The 22332-nt window shown below is 40.3% G+C and overlaps 1 protein-coding gene across 1 annotated transcript in view; it reads right to left on the reverse strand.

The window, feature by feature from the left end:
* Positions 1-15873: 15873 nt before the first annotated feature.
* LOC129500976 (contactin-associated protein-like 3) overlaps positions 15874-22332 on the reverse strand; it is a 186778-nt gene continuing 180319 nt past the window's right edge. The window contains exons 22-24 of the mRNA XM_055311909.1: positions 20926-21162; positions 20606-20677; positions 15874-16619 (exon numbers count right to left, since the gene is read on the reverse strand). Of these exons, the coding sequence (XP_055167884.1) occupies positions 16426-16619; positions 20606-20677; positions 20926-21162 (503 nt within the window). The 3' untranslated portion in view covers positions 15874-16425. The remainder of the gene's footprint in view (positions 16620-20605; positions 20678-20925; positions 21163-22332) is intronic.

Below are 22332 nucleotides of genomic sequence, written 5' to 3' on the forward strand. Positions count from 1 at the left end.
AGATATGTGCTTGAGGGTATAAAATAATGAATTCTATTGCACAGGGTCAGCTCACCCACCTCCAAAAATATTCTTTGAAGAGCACCCGTGTCGATAGAGTAAATCTGGAGTAACTTAATATATAATTTGTGCTGAATCAGATATTAAATAGCAGGTGCCAGAAGTATAACGAAATTAAACCTAAGAGAGGAAATGCGTTTTTCCTATTAATTAGGAAAATGCCAGTCTTCTCGATGTTAGTAGCAGAGCACTTCTGTCGAGATCACAAAAAGTTAGAAACTAAGAGAACCAGGGCAATCTGTGAGTCATCATAGGAGGGTCATTAATCCAGTGTGCCCCCAAACCATGCTGAAATGCATGTTTCTGAAATGGCAGAATGAGGACCTTAGCAAACTGCTCTTCCATGAAAAACAACAACAACAAAATGCCGGCCAAATAATTCAAAGTAACTAATTTTGAATTCTGGAAATTAACCCAGTCACAGAACAAACCAACGACCATCCATCCAACAGAAGCTTCTAAACCTCTGTAAGATAATGGGATTTGGAATGTTTAACTCTCTCCTCTTTGCACACCCCCTTTATCCCACACCCTCACTCAGTGGCACAATGCAAAGTTGGCTTAACATGTAAACATTTTAACAAGGTTGGCCTAATATTGAACATCAATTAATGTAGTACACCAGATTAATAGAAAAAAAGACAAGAAACACAATAATCTCAATAAATGCATAAAAAGCATTTGGCAAAATACATTTCCAACAAACAGTCCAAAATGAAATTAAGAAGCAATTATATTTTAAAATAGTATCAATGAGGATAAAATACCAAGGAATAATTTTAACAAAAGAAGTGCAAAATTTGTATACCACAAAAAATAAAACATTGTTGAAAGAAATTAAAGAAGATATAAATGAATGGAAAGACATCCCTTATTCTTAGATTGGAAGACAGTATTACTAAGGTGGCAATCTCCCAAATGGATCCACAGGTTCATTGTACACCCTATCAAAATCCCAGTTGCCTTTTGTGCATAAATAGACAAAGATGATCCTTAAATTCACATGAAAATGCAAAGGACCCAAAACGTAAGAACTAATCTTGAAAAAAAAAAAGGACAAATTTAAAGGTTTCATATTTCCTGATCTCAAAACCAGCTCAAAAGTACAAGGACTAAGACAATGTAGCCCTGACATAAGGATAGACACAAAGACCAAGGGAACAGAGTTGAGAATTCAGAAATAAACCCTCACATATATTAATTGATTTTTGAAAAGAGTTCCACAACCTTTTAATGAGGAAAGAATAGTTTTCTTAACAAGTGGTGCTGGGAGAACTGAATATTCTCATGCAGAAGATTGCTGTTGGACCTCACTTCACACCATGTGCAAAAATGAACTAAAAGTGGTTCACAGATTTATATGTAAGAACTAAAACTAGAACATTCCTGGAAGAAACATAGAAGTAAATCTTCATGAACTTGGCTTAGGCAATGATTTGACTGTTGCTTAGAAAGTTAAATCTAGGCTTAGCATGTAACCCCACAATTGCACTCCTAGATGTATACCCCAGGCAATGGAAAACCTATGTCCATGCAAAAGTCTGTACGCCAATGTTCATAGCCCAATAGCCAAAGAGTGGAAACACCAAATGTTTATCAATGGGTACATGGATAAACAAAGTGCCATATCCATACAATGGGATCTCATTCAGCATACCCAGAGTCAAAAAACTGGACTTTAAGGATACAGTCCTCTAGACTGGCCCGTTCTGCCCAAGACTGCAGACACCAGCCCAAGTTTAGAAATCTCCATGACCATCTTCACTTCAGACCAGCTGGCTACAAACTCCAGTGTCCCTACGGACTCATTCAGGTTTGATTACTGTGCTGGAATGACTCACAGAACTCATGAAAGTGCTCTATTTACAGCTTTATTATAGCAAAAGGATACAAATCAGAAGCAGTCAAAGGAAGAAACATATAGGATAGGATCTGGAGCAGGGAGGGTTCCAAGTGTGAAGCTTCTGCATCCTCTGAGATGCGTTACCCTCCAGTCATCAGTGCGGGCAATACACACATGGAGTATTGCCTATAGGAAACTCATTCAAGCTTTGCTGTCCAGAGTGTTGACTGAGGCTTTGTTATTTAGATGTGATTGATTGAGTCATTGCCCATGTGAAGGACCTGATTCTTCTGCAGTTCATTCCCATAGGTCAGGCTGATATCACCTGGCTCATGAGGTGGCTGGTCTTATTGAAGTAACCAGCTCCTTCCCTTAAGACCATCAGCCCTAGCAGGAGTTATCTGTTAGCTAAATCCAGCAGATAGATTAAACCTTGAAAGCATGATGCTAAGTGAAAGAAGCCAGGTGTCAAAAGCCACATCTTGTAAGACTGCACTTATATGAAATGTCCAGAAAAGGCAAACCCATAGAGAAAGACAGTAAATTAGTCATTACCAGGGACTGAGGGGAAGGGAGAATACGGAGAGTGACTACTAATGTATACATGGTTTCTATGTTAGGGAGAGGTGATGGAATGATCTGGATTTAGGTAGTGGTGATGGGCACACAACTTTGTGTATACACTGAAAACTAAAGAATTATATCCTTGAAACAGGTGAAGTTGATGGCAGTCGAATTATATCTCTATATGAAAAAACATGTAATTCATAGATTCCATATTTAAAATTTACTTATCACTAAAATTTATTTGTCCCTCAAAGTCAATGCATTCACAGGCATTCATGCACATGCACAGGGCGGTGAAAAATTTGTCACCCAGTTACACATGTTCCCAGTTGAGTTCCAGTGGGGCGGTAGTGGGCTTTCTTGCCCTGGCTTTCATACAGAGATGGACAGAAGATGCAGACAGCAGGGAAAGCCCGGTGTAAAGCAAGAAGCTTCCATCCTGGTACCTGCTAGTGATGTGGCCACAGGCAACTCAGTAATACTTCTGAACCTTTCTTTCTCTTTTGTAAAATAAAGAAAAACTTAAGGGATTGCTTTTAGGATGCAAGATTTTAATCTTTGTGAGGTGCGTGCGTGTGTGTGTGTGTGTGTGTGTGTGTGTACAATTTCTTCTAGGAAAAATGATTCACTATTCACTAATTTAAAGTTCACTGTGACTTTATAGAACATAAGTACCAGGAATAAAGAGAATCTCCTACACATGTATATGTGTATATACATATACATATATACCTAGATATGTGTGTATTTATATACATGTGTTAAAAATATTTTTATATTTTTATAAAATATAGATTCAGGCCCCGAATCTATTTTAGCCGATAATAATATAGCTACTCTTGCTTTCTTTTGATTAATATGTGGTTGATGCAACTTTCTTCATCATTTTACTTTTAACCTGCCCATATTATGATAGTAAAGATGAATATCTTGTTGACAACGTGGTTGAGTCAAGATTTTTATTCCACTCTGCTAGTCTCGTTGGCATCTGGTATTTTCATTGGTTTATTTTGACCAGTTATATAAAAACAGTCCTTTTTGTTAGGACTTAAGTCTGTCATTTAATTTTTGTGTCCTCTTTCTTCTCCCTAATTTCAGGGTTTTTTTTATCCATCCCCTGCCATCCTGTGGGTTTTTTGAACATTTTTTTAAAATTCCATTTTGATTTATCTATAGCATTTTTGAGGGTGTCACCTTGCATAGCTTTTTCATGGTTGCTCTAGGTGTTACATTATCTATACATAAATGACCACGGTCTGTTGTTAAAACAAAGTCCTTTTACCCTTCCCATTTATAGTTGTCCCAGACATATCCTATTCATGCATTCAACAATTCATCACACTGTGTTGCAATTTTTACTTTCACCATCAAACATGATTTAAACAGTTCAAGGGGAGAATTAAAATCCCCTGTATCTGTCCATATTTATATCTATTGTGTCTTTTCTTCCTTCCTGGTGTTTCAGGATTTCTTTTTTCTTTCTTTCTTTCTTTTCTTTTCTTTTTTTTTTTTTTTTTCATTTTCTGTCTGTGTAGAGAACTTTCTTCCACCCTTCCATTAGGGTAGTTCTGCTGCTAACAGGCAGTCCTGCTTTTTCTCTATCTGAGAATGTCTTGATTTCTCCTTCACTCTTGAAGGATGTTTTGGCTGGATATAGGATGTTGAATTGACAAGTCTTTTCTTTCAGTAGCTGAGCAATATTATGTGACTTCCTTCTGGACCTCATGGTTTCTGATAAGAACTCCAGGCATTTGAAGTGGTTTTGCTCTGCAGGTGAAGTGTTGGTTTCCTCTTACTGCTTCCCAGGAGTTTTGTCCTCTGTTTTTAGAAGATTGACTATAATGTGTGCTGGTTTGGAATTTTTTGGGTTTTGCTGGCAATCTTATATCTACAAATTTATGTCTTTTGCCAAATTTGGGAAGTTTTCTACAAGCCAATATTCTTTTTTCTTGTCAAGGTACAGTTGACACATAATATTATATTACTTTCAGGTGTACAACATAGAGATTTGACAATTGCATACATTACAAAGTGCAGTCACCATCTGTCCCACACAAAGTTGTTACAAAATTATTGACTATATTCCCTATGATCTACTTTGCACCCCCTGAATTCTTTCCTTTCTAACTGGACGTGTGTTCCTCATAACCTCCTTCATCTATTTTGCCCATACCTCCCAAACCCCCCACCACCCCGGCAACCATCAGTTTTCTGTATTTATAGGACTGATTCTGCTTTTTGTTTGTTTATTGATTTGTATTGTTTTTTAGATTTCACATATAAATGAAATCATATGGCATTTGTCTTTCTCTGTCTAACTTACTGTATTACTTGGCATAATATCCTCCAGGTCCACCCATGTTGTCATGAGGCCAGAATTCTTTGAATATGTTGGGGCCAGGCGGGAAGGGAAACTCCTCAAGATGGCGGATACCCCAAAATGGCTGAAGTTCCTGTCACTACCTCCACATGGGATGCCAATGGACCAATGACCTGCTGACAGCTTGATGCAGACCCTTAGACCTCTCCTTTGGACTTCCCCAATCGAACCCAATGCCCTTCAAACCCCAGAGGAGGAAGTCACCTTTGACTGGCTGAACTGCAATCCTTCCTTTGCATAGTGAGGGTCACTCTGACTGGTTGGATTGCAATCCTTCCTTTGCATATGAGCCAACCAATAGGAAACTGTTCTGCCTTACAACGTTATGTAAACCCCCTACCACCTTGTCTTGGCACGACTTCCCCGACTCACTCTCTTTCCCCCGTGAGTCGTGGAACCTCGCCCGAGGGTGCCTGCAATAAAATCTGTTCTTGGACCCTCGCTTGCCTTGGGTCTCATTTCCATTTAGTTACTAAAAAAACCTAACAGAATATTTTTTCATCCCAATGTCCTCTCATCTTGAGACTCTCTGCACACATGTTAGAGCTTTTATTACAGTCCCACAGGTCCCTGAGGCTCTGTACATTTTTTTCAGACTACTATCAGTCTATTGTTCAAACTGGCTCATTTCATTTTTGCTATCATTCTATCTTTCTATTCATTCAGTCTCTCCTCTGTTACTGTGCTTGCCCACTGAGTTTCTTATTTTGGTTGTTATATTTTTCACTTCTAAGTGTTTCATTTGGTTCTTCTATATATGATCTATTCTTTGCAGAGACTTACTATGAGACTTACTATTTTCTCTTTTGTTTTAAGGATGCTCATAATTGTGTACTGAAATTCTTTTATGGTAATAATAGCTGACTTAACATCTCTGTTGGATAATTCTAACATTCCCTGTCACTGTGGTCTTGACATCCATCGATCAATCATCTTTCCTCATTTGGAGATCTCCCCTGGTTCTCAGCATGATGAATAATTTTCTTCTGAAACCTGAATATTCTGGGCATTACATTATAAGGATCTGGATCTTATTTAAACCTTCTGTTTCAGCTAGCTTATTTTGACACTAGTCAGTAGAGAAAGTAGGGAATGCCAGCTTAGCTCTGCCAGTTGAGGGTAGAAGTACAGGATCCCTATTCGGCTCCTATTAGTCCCCATCCCATGAGGGGGTCTTCATTACTTTGAGGCAGGGGCAGCAGTTTGACTCCACACTGGCACCTGTATGATACCTCCCTGACTGGGAGAGGTAGTAGTGTCTTGTGACTGCTACAACTGTGGCTTCTAACAACATGGCTGGGAGGAGGGTTGGCATTATTATCATAGGCAGCTAGGGAAAATCTTGACCATCCACCAGGCCTCCTCCACCAGCACCCCCATGGGGGCACCTTGTTACTGCAGGATGGGGGAGGAAATCCAGCCTCCCATTTGCTTTCTGTAGCAGTACTTGGGGGATGGAAGTCCTGACTGATTAGTTGACCTTTTTTGACACTACCCTGGTAAAGAGTATGCATTGGGATAATTTGGTATAGCCTCATGAGGCTAAGGCCAGCGCTTGACTTTTGTTGGTATGTTGAGAGTGGGAGTACAGGTTTTTCTGTGGTGTTATCAAGAGTAGAACAGTTATCCTAAAAGTTTTCTTTCCTACTAGGCTGCCTTCCCCAGAACTTTTGGCTAGAACAAGAGCAGATTTTCATTGGAGAGTGTGTGTGTGTGTGTTTTAACTGTGATAAAAAAAACACACACACATACATACAACATAAACATTTTCTATTGTTACCACTCTTAAGAGTACCATTTAGATTTGGTCGTGTTAAGTATATCCACCTTGTAATGAAACAGATCTCCAGAACTTTTCCATCTTGCAAACTGAAATAATTCCCCTTTCCCACCCCTTCAAAGGTAAGCACAATTCCTAGTATGTCTTTTTGATTACTCTAGGTTCCTCATATAAATGGAATCACACAGTTGCTACTTTTTTTGTGACTGGCTTAGTGTAATGTCCTCAAAGTGCATTTGTGTTGAACCATTTGATGGGATTTTTCAACAAAACTAAGAGCTGCTTTTTGAAAAAATCAACAAATTTGACAAATTTTTACCTAGATTAAACAGAAAACTCTCAAATAAATAAAATCAGAAAAGAAAAAGAAAGAGGGGACACTATAACCAATGCTACAGAAATAAAAAGGATTATAAGAGCATACTATGAAAAATTGCACACCAACAAACTGGATAATGAAAAGAAATGGAAGAATTCCTGGAAACTCACAATCTACCAGGACTGAATCATGAAATGGAAAATCTGGACAGACCAATAACTGGTAATAAGATTGACTCTATGATCAAAAACCTCTCAACAAAGAGAAGCCCAGAACCAGATGGCTTCACTGGGGAATTCTAACAAGTAAAGAAGAATTAACACCAATTGCCTTGAAACTCTTCTAAAAACATTGAAAATGAGAGAAGAGTTTCAGGCGCATTCTATGGATGTCTATTACCTTGATACCAAAACCAGATAAAATAAATACAAGCAAAGAAAATTACAGCCTGATCAATATTGGTGCAAGAGCCTTCAACAAAATAAGTGAACTGAATTCAACAGCATATTAAAAGGATTATACATCATAACCAAGAAGGTTTATTCCTGGAATACAAAGATGATTCAACATATAAAAATCAATCAGCGTAATACACCACATTAACAGAATGAAGGACAAAACCATATGATCACCCCAGTTGGTGCAGACAAGGCATTTGACAAGATTCAACACCCATTCTTGATGTACAGCCTTCCACCAGCAACCTTTGAAACTTGTCTTTTTTCGTTACTTTTGTCTGGCTTTATCATCAAGAATATGCTTTTTAACCCTAAATATTTGGTATTATATCAGAAGTACTTACTTCTTGAATAGGGATAGAACTTGAGTCCACCAGGACATAGACTTTGTGAGAAGATTTTTTGACTACTGATATCTGGGGCCTTTTTTTGTCTTGGACATTTCACCTAAAGAGGAAATGACCACCACAGTACCCTCCACAGCTCAGATTGTGAGGAAGAAACAGGCGAAAAAGATAGCCTTCGAATGAATGTTCCATGTGACTTTCTGTTTCCTGAGCTCTTTAATCCTATAGAAGAAATGGCTGCTGTGTCATTAGAGTTGTCAATAGCCAGGTGTCTGCACCACCATACAAAGGGCTCAGCCCAGAATACCTTTTATCCCTGTACAGAATAATTTTCTCCCTGCCATACCCTTTTGGTTCACTACTGGTCTTCTAAAGTTGAGTCACTCTTTTTCAGTCATGCCCTTACCCTGACTCTTGCACCCAATGTAAGAACCTAGAACAAATTAAGTCGAACCACATATAATTATCATGTTATTAATAGCTCATCTGAATAGATTCACCATCATATTGACATGTTATTAATTCTTTTTTAAAATCCTCTGAGGAGGGGATCCCTGGGTTTGGTGCCTGCCTTTGGCCCAGGGCGCGATCCTGGAGACCCGGGATCGAATCCCGCATCAGGCTCCCGGTGCATGGAGCCTGCTTCTCCCTCTGCCTATGTCTCTGCCTCTCTCTCTCTCCATGTGTGATTATCATAAATAAAAAAAATTTAAAAAATAAAAAAAAATCTTAAAAAAAAAATCCTCTGAGGAGGGACACCTGGGTGACTCAATGGTTAGTGTCTGTCTGCCTTTGGCTCAGGTCATGATCCTAGAGTCCTGGGATCAAGTCCTGCATTGGGTTCCCCGTATGGAACCTGCTTCCCCATCTGCCTATGTCTCTGCCTCTCTCTTTGTGTCTTTCATGAATAAATGATTAAATCTTTTTTAAAAAATTCCTACAAGGACATCGGTATTATTATTTTGTATAGCAGATTTTTATTTGGGTTTATCCACATATTTAACTCTGCAGTTCCTAGAAGTGCCTTTTGTGTGTTCATTACACATCCTTTGACCAGTGTTGGTGGTATGGTGTGGTAGCCTTTAGCCACATGTGGTTATTTAAATTTAAGGTAATTAACATTAACATTAAAATTCAGTTCCTCAGTCAGTAGCCACATTTCACATGCTTAATAACCACATGGGCCTGGTGGCTACTATTCTATCCTCCTAGAAATTTCTACTGAGCTAAGTTGCTTTAAAATTTCATTAATGAAGGTCTTTGTGGGGCAGACCTACTTTTTGTATCCAAAGTATCTTCACTTTCACAAATCTCTTGAGTATAGGATTCTGGGTTGAATGCCTATATTTGCATATAACAAGGAAAGGGCGGTGCTTCTGCAATCATTTAGTTTAAAAACCCAAGGTCAGGATCCTTCTCCTTAAATCTGATACCTGTGTGCAGCCCCAAAATGAGGCAGGAAATTGGGCCCTGGCCCCACTTGTTCCTGCTCCTGTAACTGTGAGTTTCCCCCAATGTGGTCGTCCACATCAGAACCACATCTGCTGCTTCTGTTACTTCCCTATAACCATGGATAAAGTGGCTCGGATGTCTTTAGCATGGATATGAAATGGCAATTAACTAGTTACTTCCAGTTAATGAATTTTTCTCATGGGGCCTGAAATATCCGAATCAACTGTTATATTGAAAAAAAATAGCCAAATAATAATTTTATTTTCCATTTCAGTTTACTTTATATATATGAGATCTCCAAAGCAGTAAATTAAAATAGCATTCACTGTGGGGACTATGCTAAGCCCATCCCATGGGTTGGTTTGCTTTTTATTAGGAAAATAAATGGACATAATTAGCCTTAAACAGGAAATATTATCTTGAGTTCGTTATCTTAAAATATTGTTTCCAACCTTGTCTTTAAAGTGGCCCAGCAATGACACAGTTCTCCCTTCTAACAGGATGCATAGGAAACATTCTTATATGCACTCTGCTGCTCCTAATTTTTAATAGATGGAAAGAGCACTCCTTGAGGGCAACTAATTCCATGTCTCAGGGCAGAGAAATGCAAGATGTTATGGAACATCATATTGCTGCTGACAGAAAGCAATGTTGTCTTTTTTTTTTCTTTTTTAAAGATTTTATTTATTTATTCATGAGACACACACACACACACACACACACACACACACACAGAGGCAGATACACAGGCAGAGGGAGAAGGAGGCTCCATGCAGGGAGCCCGACGTGGGACTCGATTCCAGGTCTCCAGGATCACACCCTGGGCTGAAGGCGGCGCTAAACCGCTGGGTCACCCGGGCTGTCCTGTTTTTTTTTTTTTTTTTTTTTTTTTTTTAATGTCTGGAATAATCCTGGAGAATGATGGGAGTCAGGTGGTACCAATTTGAGAGACAAGAGCGAATGCTAATTATCATGATAATTATAGGTATTTGGAACAAGTTGAAACTGTGAAGAAGCATAAAGTAAAATCTTGATATAAAGGAGATAAAGGTGGCTGTTATTCAAACTTATTTTAGGAGTAATTTTAATTAGCATTAGATTGCCAATAAATGGATTTTCTGCTTAAATAATTTAGTTCATCTCTGTATCTAAGGAGGTACTACAGATTTATGTGTAAAAGTAGGAAAAGCTGGATAAATGGAATTGTGATGAGTTTTAGACAAAGTAAGTTCTGCCCCCCCCCCAAAAATAGGAAGGTTAGGTCGGTTCTGAGAATCACAGAAAATAACCAAGTAGATAGCAGATCAAACAACATGGCAAAATGAGGAATACTCCCAATGTCCCAAAAGGGTAACGCATGAGAAAATGTAACCTGATATCACCAGGATGCAATCCCACTTGATGGCTACTCACACAGGTGGCATGGCCACTGACCAGGATGTCACAGGGAAGGAGAAGCTTCAAGAAGGAGTTTGAGCATGGAATGGCCAACAAACATGGGACAGTAGCAGGAGCTCAGCCCTGAAAGCACAGCCTGTATCCCTGGAAGATGCCACCAGTGTATGTGTCCTGACTGACAATCCGAGCTGAAGGCTTGTAGACTTTAACGCTCTTTTTTTGCAGTGAAGGCACGAGTGTGATCATTGCTATGACCCCAGCACAACAGAGATATTATAAATAATACAATTGGATCTGAACCACATCATAAATAGTTTTATAATAGCTTGGATATAATAAATGTCACAAGAGTTTTTGTGACCACTATCATAATTTGAGTGTGTTCTTTTGGTTTTAAGTTCAATTTAAATTTCAGAGACTCTAGCCTATTAAACATTCTAACTCATAAAATGTTTAAGGTAACTTGAGGATGGTTTCAGTTGGCCTGAATAGATTTTATTGAGAGAGCTAATTTTTAAAAGTAATTATATTTATAAAGCTAATATTTATAAGCTAATTTTTGTATTGTGGGAGTACTTAAATGTTTAGATAAATTCTATTATATAATTATATATATACTCATATCTAAGTATTTACATAAGTGTGTGTGTGTATATGTATATATGCTTAAAATATTGAGCATTAAAGAAAGTACAAGTAGAGTATTTCTCTACTCTAATCAACATCCTAAGAAACATTCAAAGCATAAATCTGGCACCAGTAAGTAGAAAGTCATGTGTGTGTGTGTTTGTGCATGTGTGTCAGGATGGCTGTGTCTCTGTGTCTGTGTGTACCTAGACAAACGTTTTCATTCTGGGGCACCTGCATGGCTCAGTCAGTTAAGCATCTGACTTAGGATCAGGTCATGATCCCAGGGTGCTGGGATCGAGTCCTACATCGGACTCCCTGCTCAGTGGGAAGTCTGCTTCTCCCTCTCCCTCTGCCCTTCGCCCCGCTCATGCTCTCTTGCACTCTCTCTCTAATAAATAAAATCTTTAAAAAAAAAGCTTCAATTCTATGTTTTTTCAGCATGGAATATTTTCAACATAAAGATATGATTTCATATTCTCAAAGATTGAAACAAAAAAGGAATGCAGTCGTGAATTATCCAGAAAATGGAAGCTCTTCCACTGTTAGAGGTATAGAAGCATCAGGACCTGCATTTCACTCATTGTGAGTTATTGTCTGTATGATACTGATCTAAGCAACGAAGGCCTTTTGTGTCACAGTCTTCTGTTCTATAAAAAGGGCATAATTCTATACGTCTAACCTCATTGCTTTGTTTTAAAGTGAGAGGTTAGTGACACAAAGCACTATATGCAGCTATAAAGATTCTATCTTAAGAAATGTCTTAAATGTTAAGTACATTATAAAATCTCATTTTTCAGATCTAAAGGCAAGTGTAGACCTGAGACAGGGGCATGTGTATTCACACAGAATGTGATAAACTGAGTCTGGGCTCTCATCCTTTTAAAGCCAAGAATGATCAATAAAATGAATATATATTGTTTTTGGTCACAATCAAAGGATGGCAAATGTATCACATTATTAGGAATTTTGAAGCAGAAGGTTTCATAGGAAGTAGGCCTTGAACTTACTTTTCTAGCCATTTGCTTTATGTTTGATGAATCCTGCCACACATGCCAGGGACACAGGCCTATCTTCCTAAAACACACCCCGTATTTATACTGAAATTATACCACATATTATGGTTGATGTTTCAACAAAATACTCGGCAGTAACTACAGCAGGATCTACACCCAGGAGAACCTGTAGAGAAAAACAAGGCTTTTGCAACCTGACTTCACTCCTAATAAACAGTGTTTCCTTGGAAAAAGCAACTTTGACTTGTTTTGAGGGGCTGTGTAGAGGGGAAACTATGATTGCATGGCAAGGTAGTTACTGCCCCTGCTAACAAGAAATTTCTATGATCCTGAGAATAATAAGAAGAATTGGGTTTTTTAAATAAAAATTCAATACTTCCTCTGAACTTAAATTTGCAAAACCAGTCTTTATGAATACTTTTGTCTTCCAAAAAAGTCGTAATACTCGTATGCAGGTTTAAGTAGCCCAAAGATCTATCACTAAGAACATTTTTATTCAGCTCTAGCAAGTATTCTCAACGTGCACTGGATCTGTTAATGTCTTGGAGCTGGAAAATGTGTCTGTGGGGTCCAGAGTAGCCATGGGCACACAGACAGACAAAATGCATTTCCCCATCACTTGGAGTGAAAACCACTTCATGTTTATCACTATCTTTCTAATTCTTTCTTGTGTGTTGCCAGCCATTATGAGCCAGAATGGGGAAAAAGTAGACAGCCAGGATCCATTGAAGGCACCCAGGGAATCCTTAAACATATTAGCTGCATGATTGCAAAATAATAGATAAACAACCCAGTAAATATGTTTTCATTTACTATGGGTCCACTCCGTTCCCCCTTGTTGGAAGACTATTTCAACAATCCAGCTGCATCGTCAGAGCTCCTTTATACTCCATGCAGAAAACACTTCAATCATATTTGTCTTTCTTCAAGGCAAGAATCATAAACTCTTATTTTTTAAAAATCCACTGAAAACAATTATCTATCTGATGTTCTGTATGAAAGAAAATGAAAAAATTCCAGAAGTATTGGCTATTCTAGACACACAGAATGCCCCAATATGTTTTTCTTCATGGCTACATAATACTGGGGAAGTAGTGAAGGGGCAATTCTCTTCATAATAAAGAGAAATTCTGAAGTTCTAGTCCTAATAATAAGTGTTAATTTTGTACTACTTTCCTTTTCTATTTGGAAATAAAACTTGGAGATTTATTATCTTTTAACATTTATTTCATAGATGGATGTTATTTGCAACTGGAATTTATATACTTATAGTGCTCTAGAAACCCAACTCTGGGGGAAAATCGTGCAACCAGTTTTGAGTAGATAGTAAACATTCAACAAATAACTTACTGATTATTAAATTATTGTTCTCTGGCAAAGGTTCAAATATCTACATTCATAGGCATTTTAACTTGTGCTAATCAGTATGTGTTATGCACTTTGTGTTTTACTTTGTGTTTGGCAATTTAAATACCATCACAGATAATATTAAAAGAGCATAGTATTCTCTCTGTGTATAGTAGAGATAAAGTAGTACACACAACAGAATATATACATTTGCACATTTTTTAATATTTTAGGGGGAAACAGTATAATTTCATAATTCAAATTTCATTCAATTTCTCTTAAAAATATTTTCCTAATTTAATTCAAAAATTTTATTTTATTAACAAATAAGCAGGTAAAATTTACAAATCAGTAAAAGAAAGTGGGTGGTATAGCACTGCAATTTGGTACAAATATTTTGTTTCCTCTTTTAAAAAGAGAGCAGAATACAATGAATTTCACTATCTATAAATCTGTAAAATGCCAGCTACCAAAGTATTTAACATTTTCGGAACTTAATACGATCATTTGTTAAAGTTGCAATGATTTCAGGGTGTTAATATTCAGCAGTACATTAAGTAGAACCTATCATATTTGTGTTGAATCCTTCCTCACTCTGCATAGGTGTTTTTTGGGAAAAGAATATGTGTATTATTCATCATGGTAGGTTCTTCCTATATTACTATATTAAGACCCTGAAAATCCTTCATTTTTCACTTAAAGAAACTTCAATAAAGATATAGTACTGTGGTAGATTAACTTTAAAGTGACCCCCATGATCTCAGCCTGCTGGTTCAAGTCCTTATGTAATCCTCTCCTCTTGGGTGTAGGCAGGACCTATGACTTGCTTCTAACCAACAGAATTTGGCAAAGGGGACAAGCTGTCATCCTATCACCACATTACATTATATAAAACTCCCTCTTATTAGCAGACTTGTTCTAGAGTCTCTCTCTCTCTCTCTCTCTCTCTTTTGTTAGCCTTGAACAAAAGCAGGCTTCCATGAATCTTCCAGCAGTAAGGAACCGAATGCTTCCAATAACCATAAGAGTGAGGACTCTCCAGCTGAGTCTCCAGATGAGAACACAGCCTGGGCTGATACTTAACTGCAGCCTTGCAGAAAACACAGTACATCCGTGCCCAGCTCCTGATCCACAGAAACTGTGAGATAATAAATATGTGTTGCATTAAGCCACTAAATTGTGGCAATTTGTTAAACCTTATAGAAAACTAATATGAAACCATAAGAAAAAAGGTTTGCTTTTTTTTTTTTTTTTTTGAGAAAAGACTTAGTATAGAGGATATCTTTTTTCCATTGTTTAAAAAAATCAGAGAAAAGTAGTCATACACCCAAAGTTAATAGCAAGGCTAAGTGTATAGAGTTTCAGGTGGTCCTGTTGTGGTCAAAGTAAGCAGTCTAATTCCTGGCAGGCACATGGCAAGTGGCATATGAAGAATGCAGCACATTTTATTTATAACTGACTAATGAGTGCAAATGGTGGGCTCCATGCAATTATTTTATGACCCCTACCACAAAAGTAGTTACTGGAACAATTCCCACGGTCAGTACAAATTCTTTGCTCCCCTCGTATGCAAATATCCCCTAATATGAAATGAACTAATTGATTTTGGATTCTCCGATGGAAGCTGATTCCAAGATCCTAGGTTCTTGACTAGAATGACAGATTTAGTTCAGATCATACAACCTGCATGTTCCCTTAGCATAAGCATCCTTCCACTGATATTCCAAATAGTAACTAGACTCAGATGGTAATTCCGGGGATGCCCTGCCTAGATCAGCTCAAAATTTAGAAAACTAAATGGAGAGCTTTAGTTCAAAATGTGACTTTTCCCAAGTAAATGAAAAGACAATCATAGGAAATCAAATTGTTGTGATAACCTTCAGAACAAGAGAACCACAAGACTACGAAGAATAGTGACCTAATCACCCCACTTTTGAAGGAAATACATTTAGGATTATATTTCAATCCAGTGAAATGGATGAAGGATACATTTGCAGTATTAAGTATAGAGTTTATACCTGGGCACAGGTTTGGTTATAAAATATACACTTTGGGGAGATCATTAGATGATCTTTATCATAATTTACAAAGAGGGAAATGACCAATTACAAAGAAAAATAAGCAAAGTGTTGCAGATTGGGACGCTTTACACGCTTTGCTACCTATGAATTTTTCTGTTCCTTAAATAACAGAATACAATTTCATAGCCGACATTCAATACTCATTTCATCACTAAAATGTATGCAAACTGATTTAAAAGAGACAAATAATAAAAACAATTGGCAGAAAAACCTTTTTTTTTTTTTTTTTCCAGGTTTCTAATGCATTTTTGGCCACTGGGTTCTGGTTCACAGGCAGATGGAAATGCACTCGAAGACCATCTGAGAAGCATTTCCCAACTTACAAATGTCAGCAGGAGATTGATAAAGAAAGCAAAACACAGACTTCCACACAACACAAAACACTAGAGTCCAACTTTGACTTTTATAAACTTCTGTGTCTCATTTTTAAGAGAGTAGGGCCACAGCTCAAATCCTTGTTCTCACTTAAAACCCAAAGTCGTTAAGCAAAATGCATTTGAATTTTCAAAGATCGGGCCAGAACAGTCAGAAACCGCCACACAGTGATTAATGAGCACACCTAAGTCACTTCTACATAAATAGATCATGAAGCAGCACTGAGCAGAGCCTCCCAGGACCACAGGAGAGCAAGCTGATGGCGCTACAGAGCTACCACCTGCCCAGGAGGACAAGAGGGGGCTTCATCCACTGGGAGCCTGGCTTAGTGACTAAGTGACATCACCAGAGCCATAAGTAAACCACTGCTGCCCATCAGAAGAAATACTCTTTCTGGCTTTCACTAACTGTATTTTGCACATTGACCTCACTTTTCAGAGCAGTTTCAGCATTGTCTCCAGTTTGCGGAATATTTGACTCATTTTTTTGGTATAACCATCTCTGTTGATAAATGCGTATAGCTATGGCAGTGATGCAGAGCAAGATAAATATCACAACCGCTATCACACCTAGTGAGAGAAGAGAAAGAAAAAATATCATCAGAATACAAACTTCATTATAACCTAAAGCTTCGTTTACATCATATATACATCATCAGAAAGTTGGAAACCAAGTGGCATTATAACACTGAGTGTACTTCTAAGTCTATACATCCTTTAGATACAGCAGTTTTATGCCTTTATGCTAAAGATCTTTCAGCTCGGCTTTTAGTTAATGCCCTTTAGTTAAGTTCAGAACCGCAACGTGACCTCTGAGGTCATGCTCACACTTCATGCTAATGAGTTTTCATTATTTTAAAAGGATAGAGTGATTAGACCTGTTGTAGAGGGTCATTAAATGCTATGTATTTTAACAAAAATTTGGTGCTGATGTTCTGATGAATTACAGTTCTGTGATGTGTAAGCCACTTGTTTTTATGAGCCTAAAAGAGTCTTAAGTGATCTCTGTTGCTGGGGAGGGGGGGCATGCCTTTGTGTGATCCCCTTCAGTGGCTTGTGGGTGGGGCCTGTGACTTGTTTTTAACCAACAAAATACAGCAAAGGTGATAAGCTGTACCTGATTATGTGATTATGTTACACAGAGCTGTAGCACCTGTCTATGGGAGCATCCCTCTTCTTGGCTGGCTGTAAGGTGGTAAGCAGTCATGGTGGGAAACCCTACATGGCAGAGAACTGCAGGCAGCCTCTAGGTGCTAAGGGCAGGCTCTAGCCAGCAGCCCGCAAAAATCCAGAAGCTCACAGTCCTATGGCTACAAGACAGTGAATGCTGCCAACAATAATGCAGGTGAGGAAGTGGATCTTTCCCCAGGGGAATCTCCAGATGCGCCTCCAGTCTTGGCTGACACCCTGATTACAGCCTTGTGAGATCCTGAGCAGAGAACCCAGCTAAGGTGTGCCCAGACTCCTGACCCACAGAAACTGCAAAATAATAGAAGTGGGTTGGGTTAAGCTATAAGTGGGTGATAATTTGTCATGCAGGAATAGATAACCAATATGCCATTGTATTAAAAATCTGTAGAAATATAGATAACATTCAGCTGTAGGGAAAGTAAATTATTTGACATCTCCTGTTAGAATGCTTTAAGTACTGAAACATGAGCTATGACAGTGGTTCTCAGCTTTGGCTGCACAGCAGACAAGAACTCAGAATCTTTGGGTGGGAGACTTGAACATCACTCTTGTTCTAAAAGTTCCTCAAAAAATGATTTGAAGCACTGCCAGGGTTGGAACGGTCAAATGAAGCCTACAAGTGTTTAGGCTATCTATACCATCTATACCAAAACAAGAAGGTACAAAAAAAAAAAAACATTCACCAGTCATTATACTTTTAAGATGATTGACACAGACATTAATATTCCAATTAGCAAATGTTATAAAATCCTTTACTGTTTAGTTATGTGAATCAAAATTTGTATTGTAAAATGAAGATTCTTCACTATACTCTGGGGCGGACAGAAAGAAGTATAATGGAGTCCAACCAACTCAAAGCGTGGTTGGGTGTCTTTGGTCACAGAAATTCCTGAGCATGTGTTCAAGAGTCTTTTTGAGGATTCTTAAATATTAATGGGTAGAATAATAATCATTTTCAGTATATTTTGCATCTCACTTGAGAACAAACGGTAGAGTTGCTATAATTGCTTTCTTGTTTAGTTATAGGACTTTGCTTTGAAGAGCTACATCATATTCAATTTTAGTATCAGGGACAGTAACTCAATAACAGTGATCAGGCCACTTGATTATACAATTACTGTCACCATTATCCTCAAACATCCAGGATGTTATTATGTACATAATTGATTACTAGCTTGTTTGTTTTGTGAGGTTTGGTAGAGTCCTGGAATAACCTCTGTCTTCATCTGCTGTCTGAAGAGATTGAGATAATTTGAATAATGCATCAGATGCCTTCCATAACCTTCATTTCAGCAATTCCAGTGTAAATGTGTTTGTGACAAGTGCTCATGCCCGCCTGCCTCTCCATCTATCTACACATCTGTCTCTTTCTCTCTCTGTCCATTTATAAGACAGATTCCTTGGCAAGAAACCCAGTGTGATCTCTGTGATTTTACTGGATGTGAATGTTATTTAGGTTAATTCTCCTTTCCTCTATTGTTCCCTTGCCTTGCAAGAGAAGAAGGTGATAAAGCACAGTAGAAAACGTAGAGAAATCTACCTATTGGAGTAATCCCTTAAACAGATCAAATACTTTACTTGGGGGTGCAGTCTGTGATCAGTTCAACTTAGGGCTGAGAATTCTACCCAGAATTCTACACCGTAGGTCAATATACTTGGCTGCTGACAAACCATGCAGCAAACAGCCACCACGCAGACCGAAAGCAGATCCAAGCGAATTGCAAGGGCCAGTAACCTGAGTTGTTATCACCCTACCACCTTGTGTGCTCTGATTCTCTATCCCATATATCAAGAACCAAGTAGGATTTCCCAGGGGAATAATATCGATGCTGCTTATTTACTTTGCACACCTTGCCAATGATAGTTAACCAAATGCAATAAAGCTCCAAAGACCACATCTGTTCTATCATCACCTTGACTATCATCATTGTTCCTTCTCTCTTTCTAATGATATTTTGCATTTTTAGACTTTGATTCCTATTTTGAAAATATTAATCACACTTAAGTCAATTTATTTTAAATCAGCTTTTGCTTTATAGTGAAAACTTCTCATTGAAAAATAAATGAGAATGGTTTAGGATTAAGATTTGACTTATATTTTAACAGAAAACTACTCATTTTAGATATACATGTTAAATAGCATACATGTTTTTTGTTTGTTCTTGGGCTTGTGAAATCAGGGTATCATATACCTCGCTCACTACGAAAACAGAAGTAGTTGAGATGGGAATGGACATGTTCACACTCTTACATAGGTTTGGTCAGCACTTGAAAATGTCTGAATATTTTCCTAGTGGTCTGGAGAAAATTGGCATCTTGGTGAACAGAAATGAACAGATCCAGTGTGATCTGATGCACAGCCTGCCTGAAGACTGGACATCCAATTGTATCCCCCAACTTAAGCACAAATCCCGTTATTTGGAATAGCAATGGGATGGAGAGCAGTTCACTTCCTCCATACCAAGCAGAGTTTGCAACTGACACATTTCAATAATCTAAGTAAATAAGTGTACACGTTCTCTGAATCATAAGGAGGAAATTTGAATATTCATTCTTTAAAGCAGACGTAAATAAATTCTGTTTCAGAGAATACACTGGGAGATATTTAAGATGCAATTACTTTTACCTCTTCGGATACATGTAACTATGTAGAAAATATAAAGATATATTATATATATGAATATATATTTGAATATATATATTTATAGTTTAGTTATCAGACTTTGCTTTAAAAAGCTATATTATATCCAGTTTTAATGTCACACATGTAGAATACATGTGACACTAAAAATATATAGATTATACAAATATATATGGATAATTATATTTATAAATATAAATATATGTAAATCTAAGATAAGGAGGACACCAGAAATAGTTTTATGTATTTATGTTCAGAAGAATCTTTAAGTTTTATATCTCTATGTTTACGAAAATGACAATTTGCATGGTTTAGGTGCTTCTCTCAATATATGTCTGACTTTTTAATATCATTTTTTAAAAGTTTTGGGCTAATGGACTCAGACGTCCATGGCTAATTTGAATCAAGGGAGTAAAGGTGAATAGGATATATATATATATCCTATATATCCTGAAAAATATGAATGGGCATTTTCAAATGAAAAACCTTATTATTGTGTCGTTTGGTAACTATCCTCTTAAAAAGCGTCTCCGTGGAACCACGGGGTCCTTCCACCAAGCGCCCGCAGACGCCGACTTGGGTTCAACCCGGTCCAGAGCATCCCGCGGTGAACGCGGCCCGCCACTGCCCTCGCCCATCGGCGCGGATTCCCGGACACTTCTTGGCTTATGCCAACAGTGACAACCACGCCAAGGACCAGGCAGGTCATTCCCAGCCCTGTTACCTCCGATGACAGCAGAGTCACTTCTGTCAGCATTAACTAAGGGCTGTCCCCCATCTGTTGGTCCAGAACCACCTACAGTAGAGAAAGGGAGAATGACAGAGGCCAGCGGGAAGGAGGACTCTGGAGACATCACACACGCGCGGGGCGGGGGAGCAGCCCCTGCGCGGGTGGGCATGAGCATGCGACCGCGGCCAGGGCACGGCGAGGCGCAGCAGCCCGGGGCTTTGGAAAGCTGGGCGGTGGCGCCGGGCGGAGCGGCGGGGGAGCGCGGGCGGCGGGCGCGGGCGGGGCGGGCGCGGGCGCGGGCGGGGGGCACGCACCTGCGCCACCTGCCAGCGGGCCGGTGGCCTCCCGCGCCGGGGCTCCGGGCCCCGCCCCCTCCGCGCAGCGGGTGGCGGCGGCCACGGGTCCGCGCACCGTGACCGTGGCCGGGGCGGGGCCGCCGGGGCGCAGCGCAGCCTTGAGCGGGGCGGCGGGGCCGAAGCGCACGGCCGACAGGCAGCCGGTGAAGCCGCGCGCGCCGGCCCGCAGCGTGTCCGGGTCCGCGCCGGGGGGCTCTGCGGGCAGAGAAGCGGGCACAGGTTAGGGCGCCGGGCCCACCGTCCCCCCGCCCCCCCGAGCCCTCCGCCCTCCGTCCCCCGTCCCGCGGCCTGCGCCAGAGCCGGGCAGGTGCGCCCTCCCCGCGCGGGGGCGAACCCGCGCCTCCCGGGAGGCAGCCCCCCCCTCCCCTGCACGAAGGGATGGAATCCCCTGCCGCTGCGCTTTGCGAACGGTCAGTACCCCACCTGGGAACGGGGTTTGCGGCCCACGATCTAGGGGCTTGCAGTGAAATGTCGCCTGAGCTTGGGGACACCAGGGAATCCCTCTGCCGCACTTCTGCTCGCGCCGTCTACACTGGGGTCTGGGCCCTGCCCTCCGCGGCCCCACAGCGCGAGCCCCTCCCCGGGGCAGGTGCCGGCGTCGGGGGGGGGGCGGTAAGCCCACCCCGGCTGCTTTGGCCTTCGCGGCGGTGGTGGTGGCCTCCGCTCCCTTTCCAGACGTCGGCGCTGGCCCTGCCCTGGCTCGCACCTGACCCAGGCGGGTCGGCCGGAGAGCAGCGGTCGGCCAAGGAGGGCACAACGTCAACTCCCTCCCTCGGACTCGGACGACGCTTAGCGCCTGCAGTGCGCTTGCCCCCGGGCACCGCGTCCGCCCAGGGCGAGCGCAGCGCAGGCTTCAGATGTCTCTCGGATGCGGATGCTCGGGGAGGCATCCGTGTCCCCCGCAGAGGAGGCCACCCCGAAGTGGGGACGCTCGGCCTCGGCCCCCACACTCGCCCCCTGCTTCAGTGCCTGGACTAGCCGGTCCACATCTTTTCCTACCAACCCCAAACCGCAGCGGAGGTTACCCAGCAGCTTCCACACCTGGGCGTCGTGTGAAGTGCTTTGCCGCGGTGAGAATCTAATGCTCACAGCGTGACACCGTGAATGCTTTCACTTCCCCCTGGAAGTTAGTAATGTTAGATTTTAGTAAACCAAGGTCTCCCACGTGGGGTGATCCGGATCCAGGCTGCTTGGAGAAACCCCCTTTTCAACAAGGTATTATCTTATGGACGTGTCCATAATTGCTCACAGGAAGGGACAGGGAAATGGGGGTCATCACACTCTTCTTTCTACTTTAACGAATACACATACCTTCCTCTGAACAGTATGTATAGACTCCAGAAGTGGGGTTTTTGGTTGGTGTAA

Source organism: Nyctereutes procyonoides, unplaced genomic scaffold, assembly GCF_905146905.1.
Source record: "Nyctereutes procyonoides isolate TBG_1078 unplaced genomic scaffold, NYPRO_anot_genome, whole genome shotgun sequence".
NCBI classification, from domain to species: Eukaryota; Metazoa; Chordata; class Mammalia; order Carnivora; family Canidae; genus Nyctereutes; species Nyctereutes procyonoides.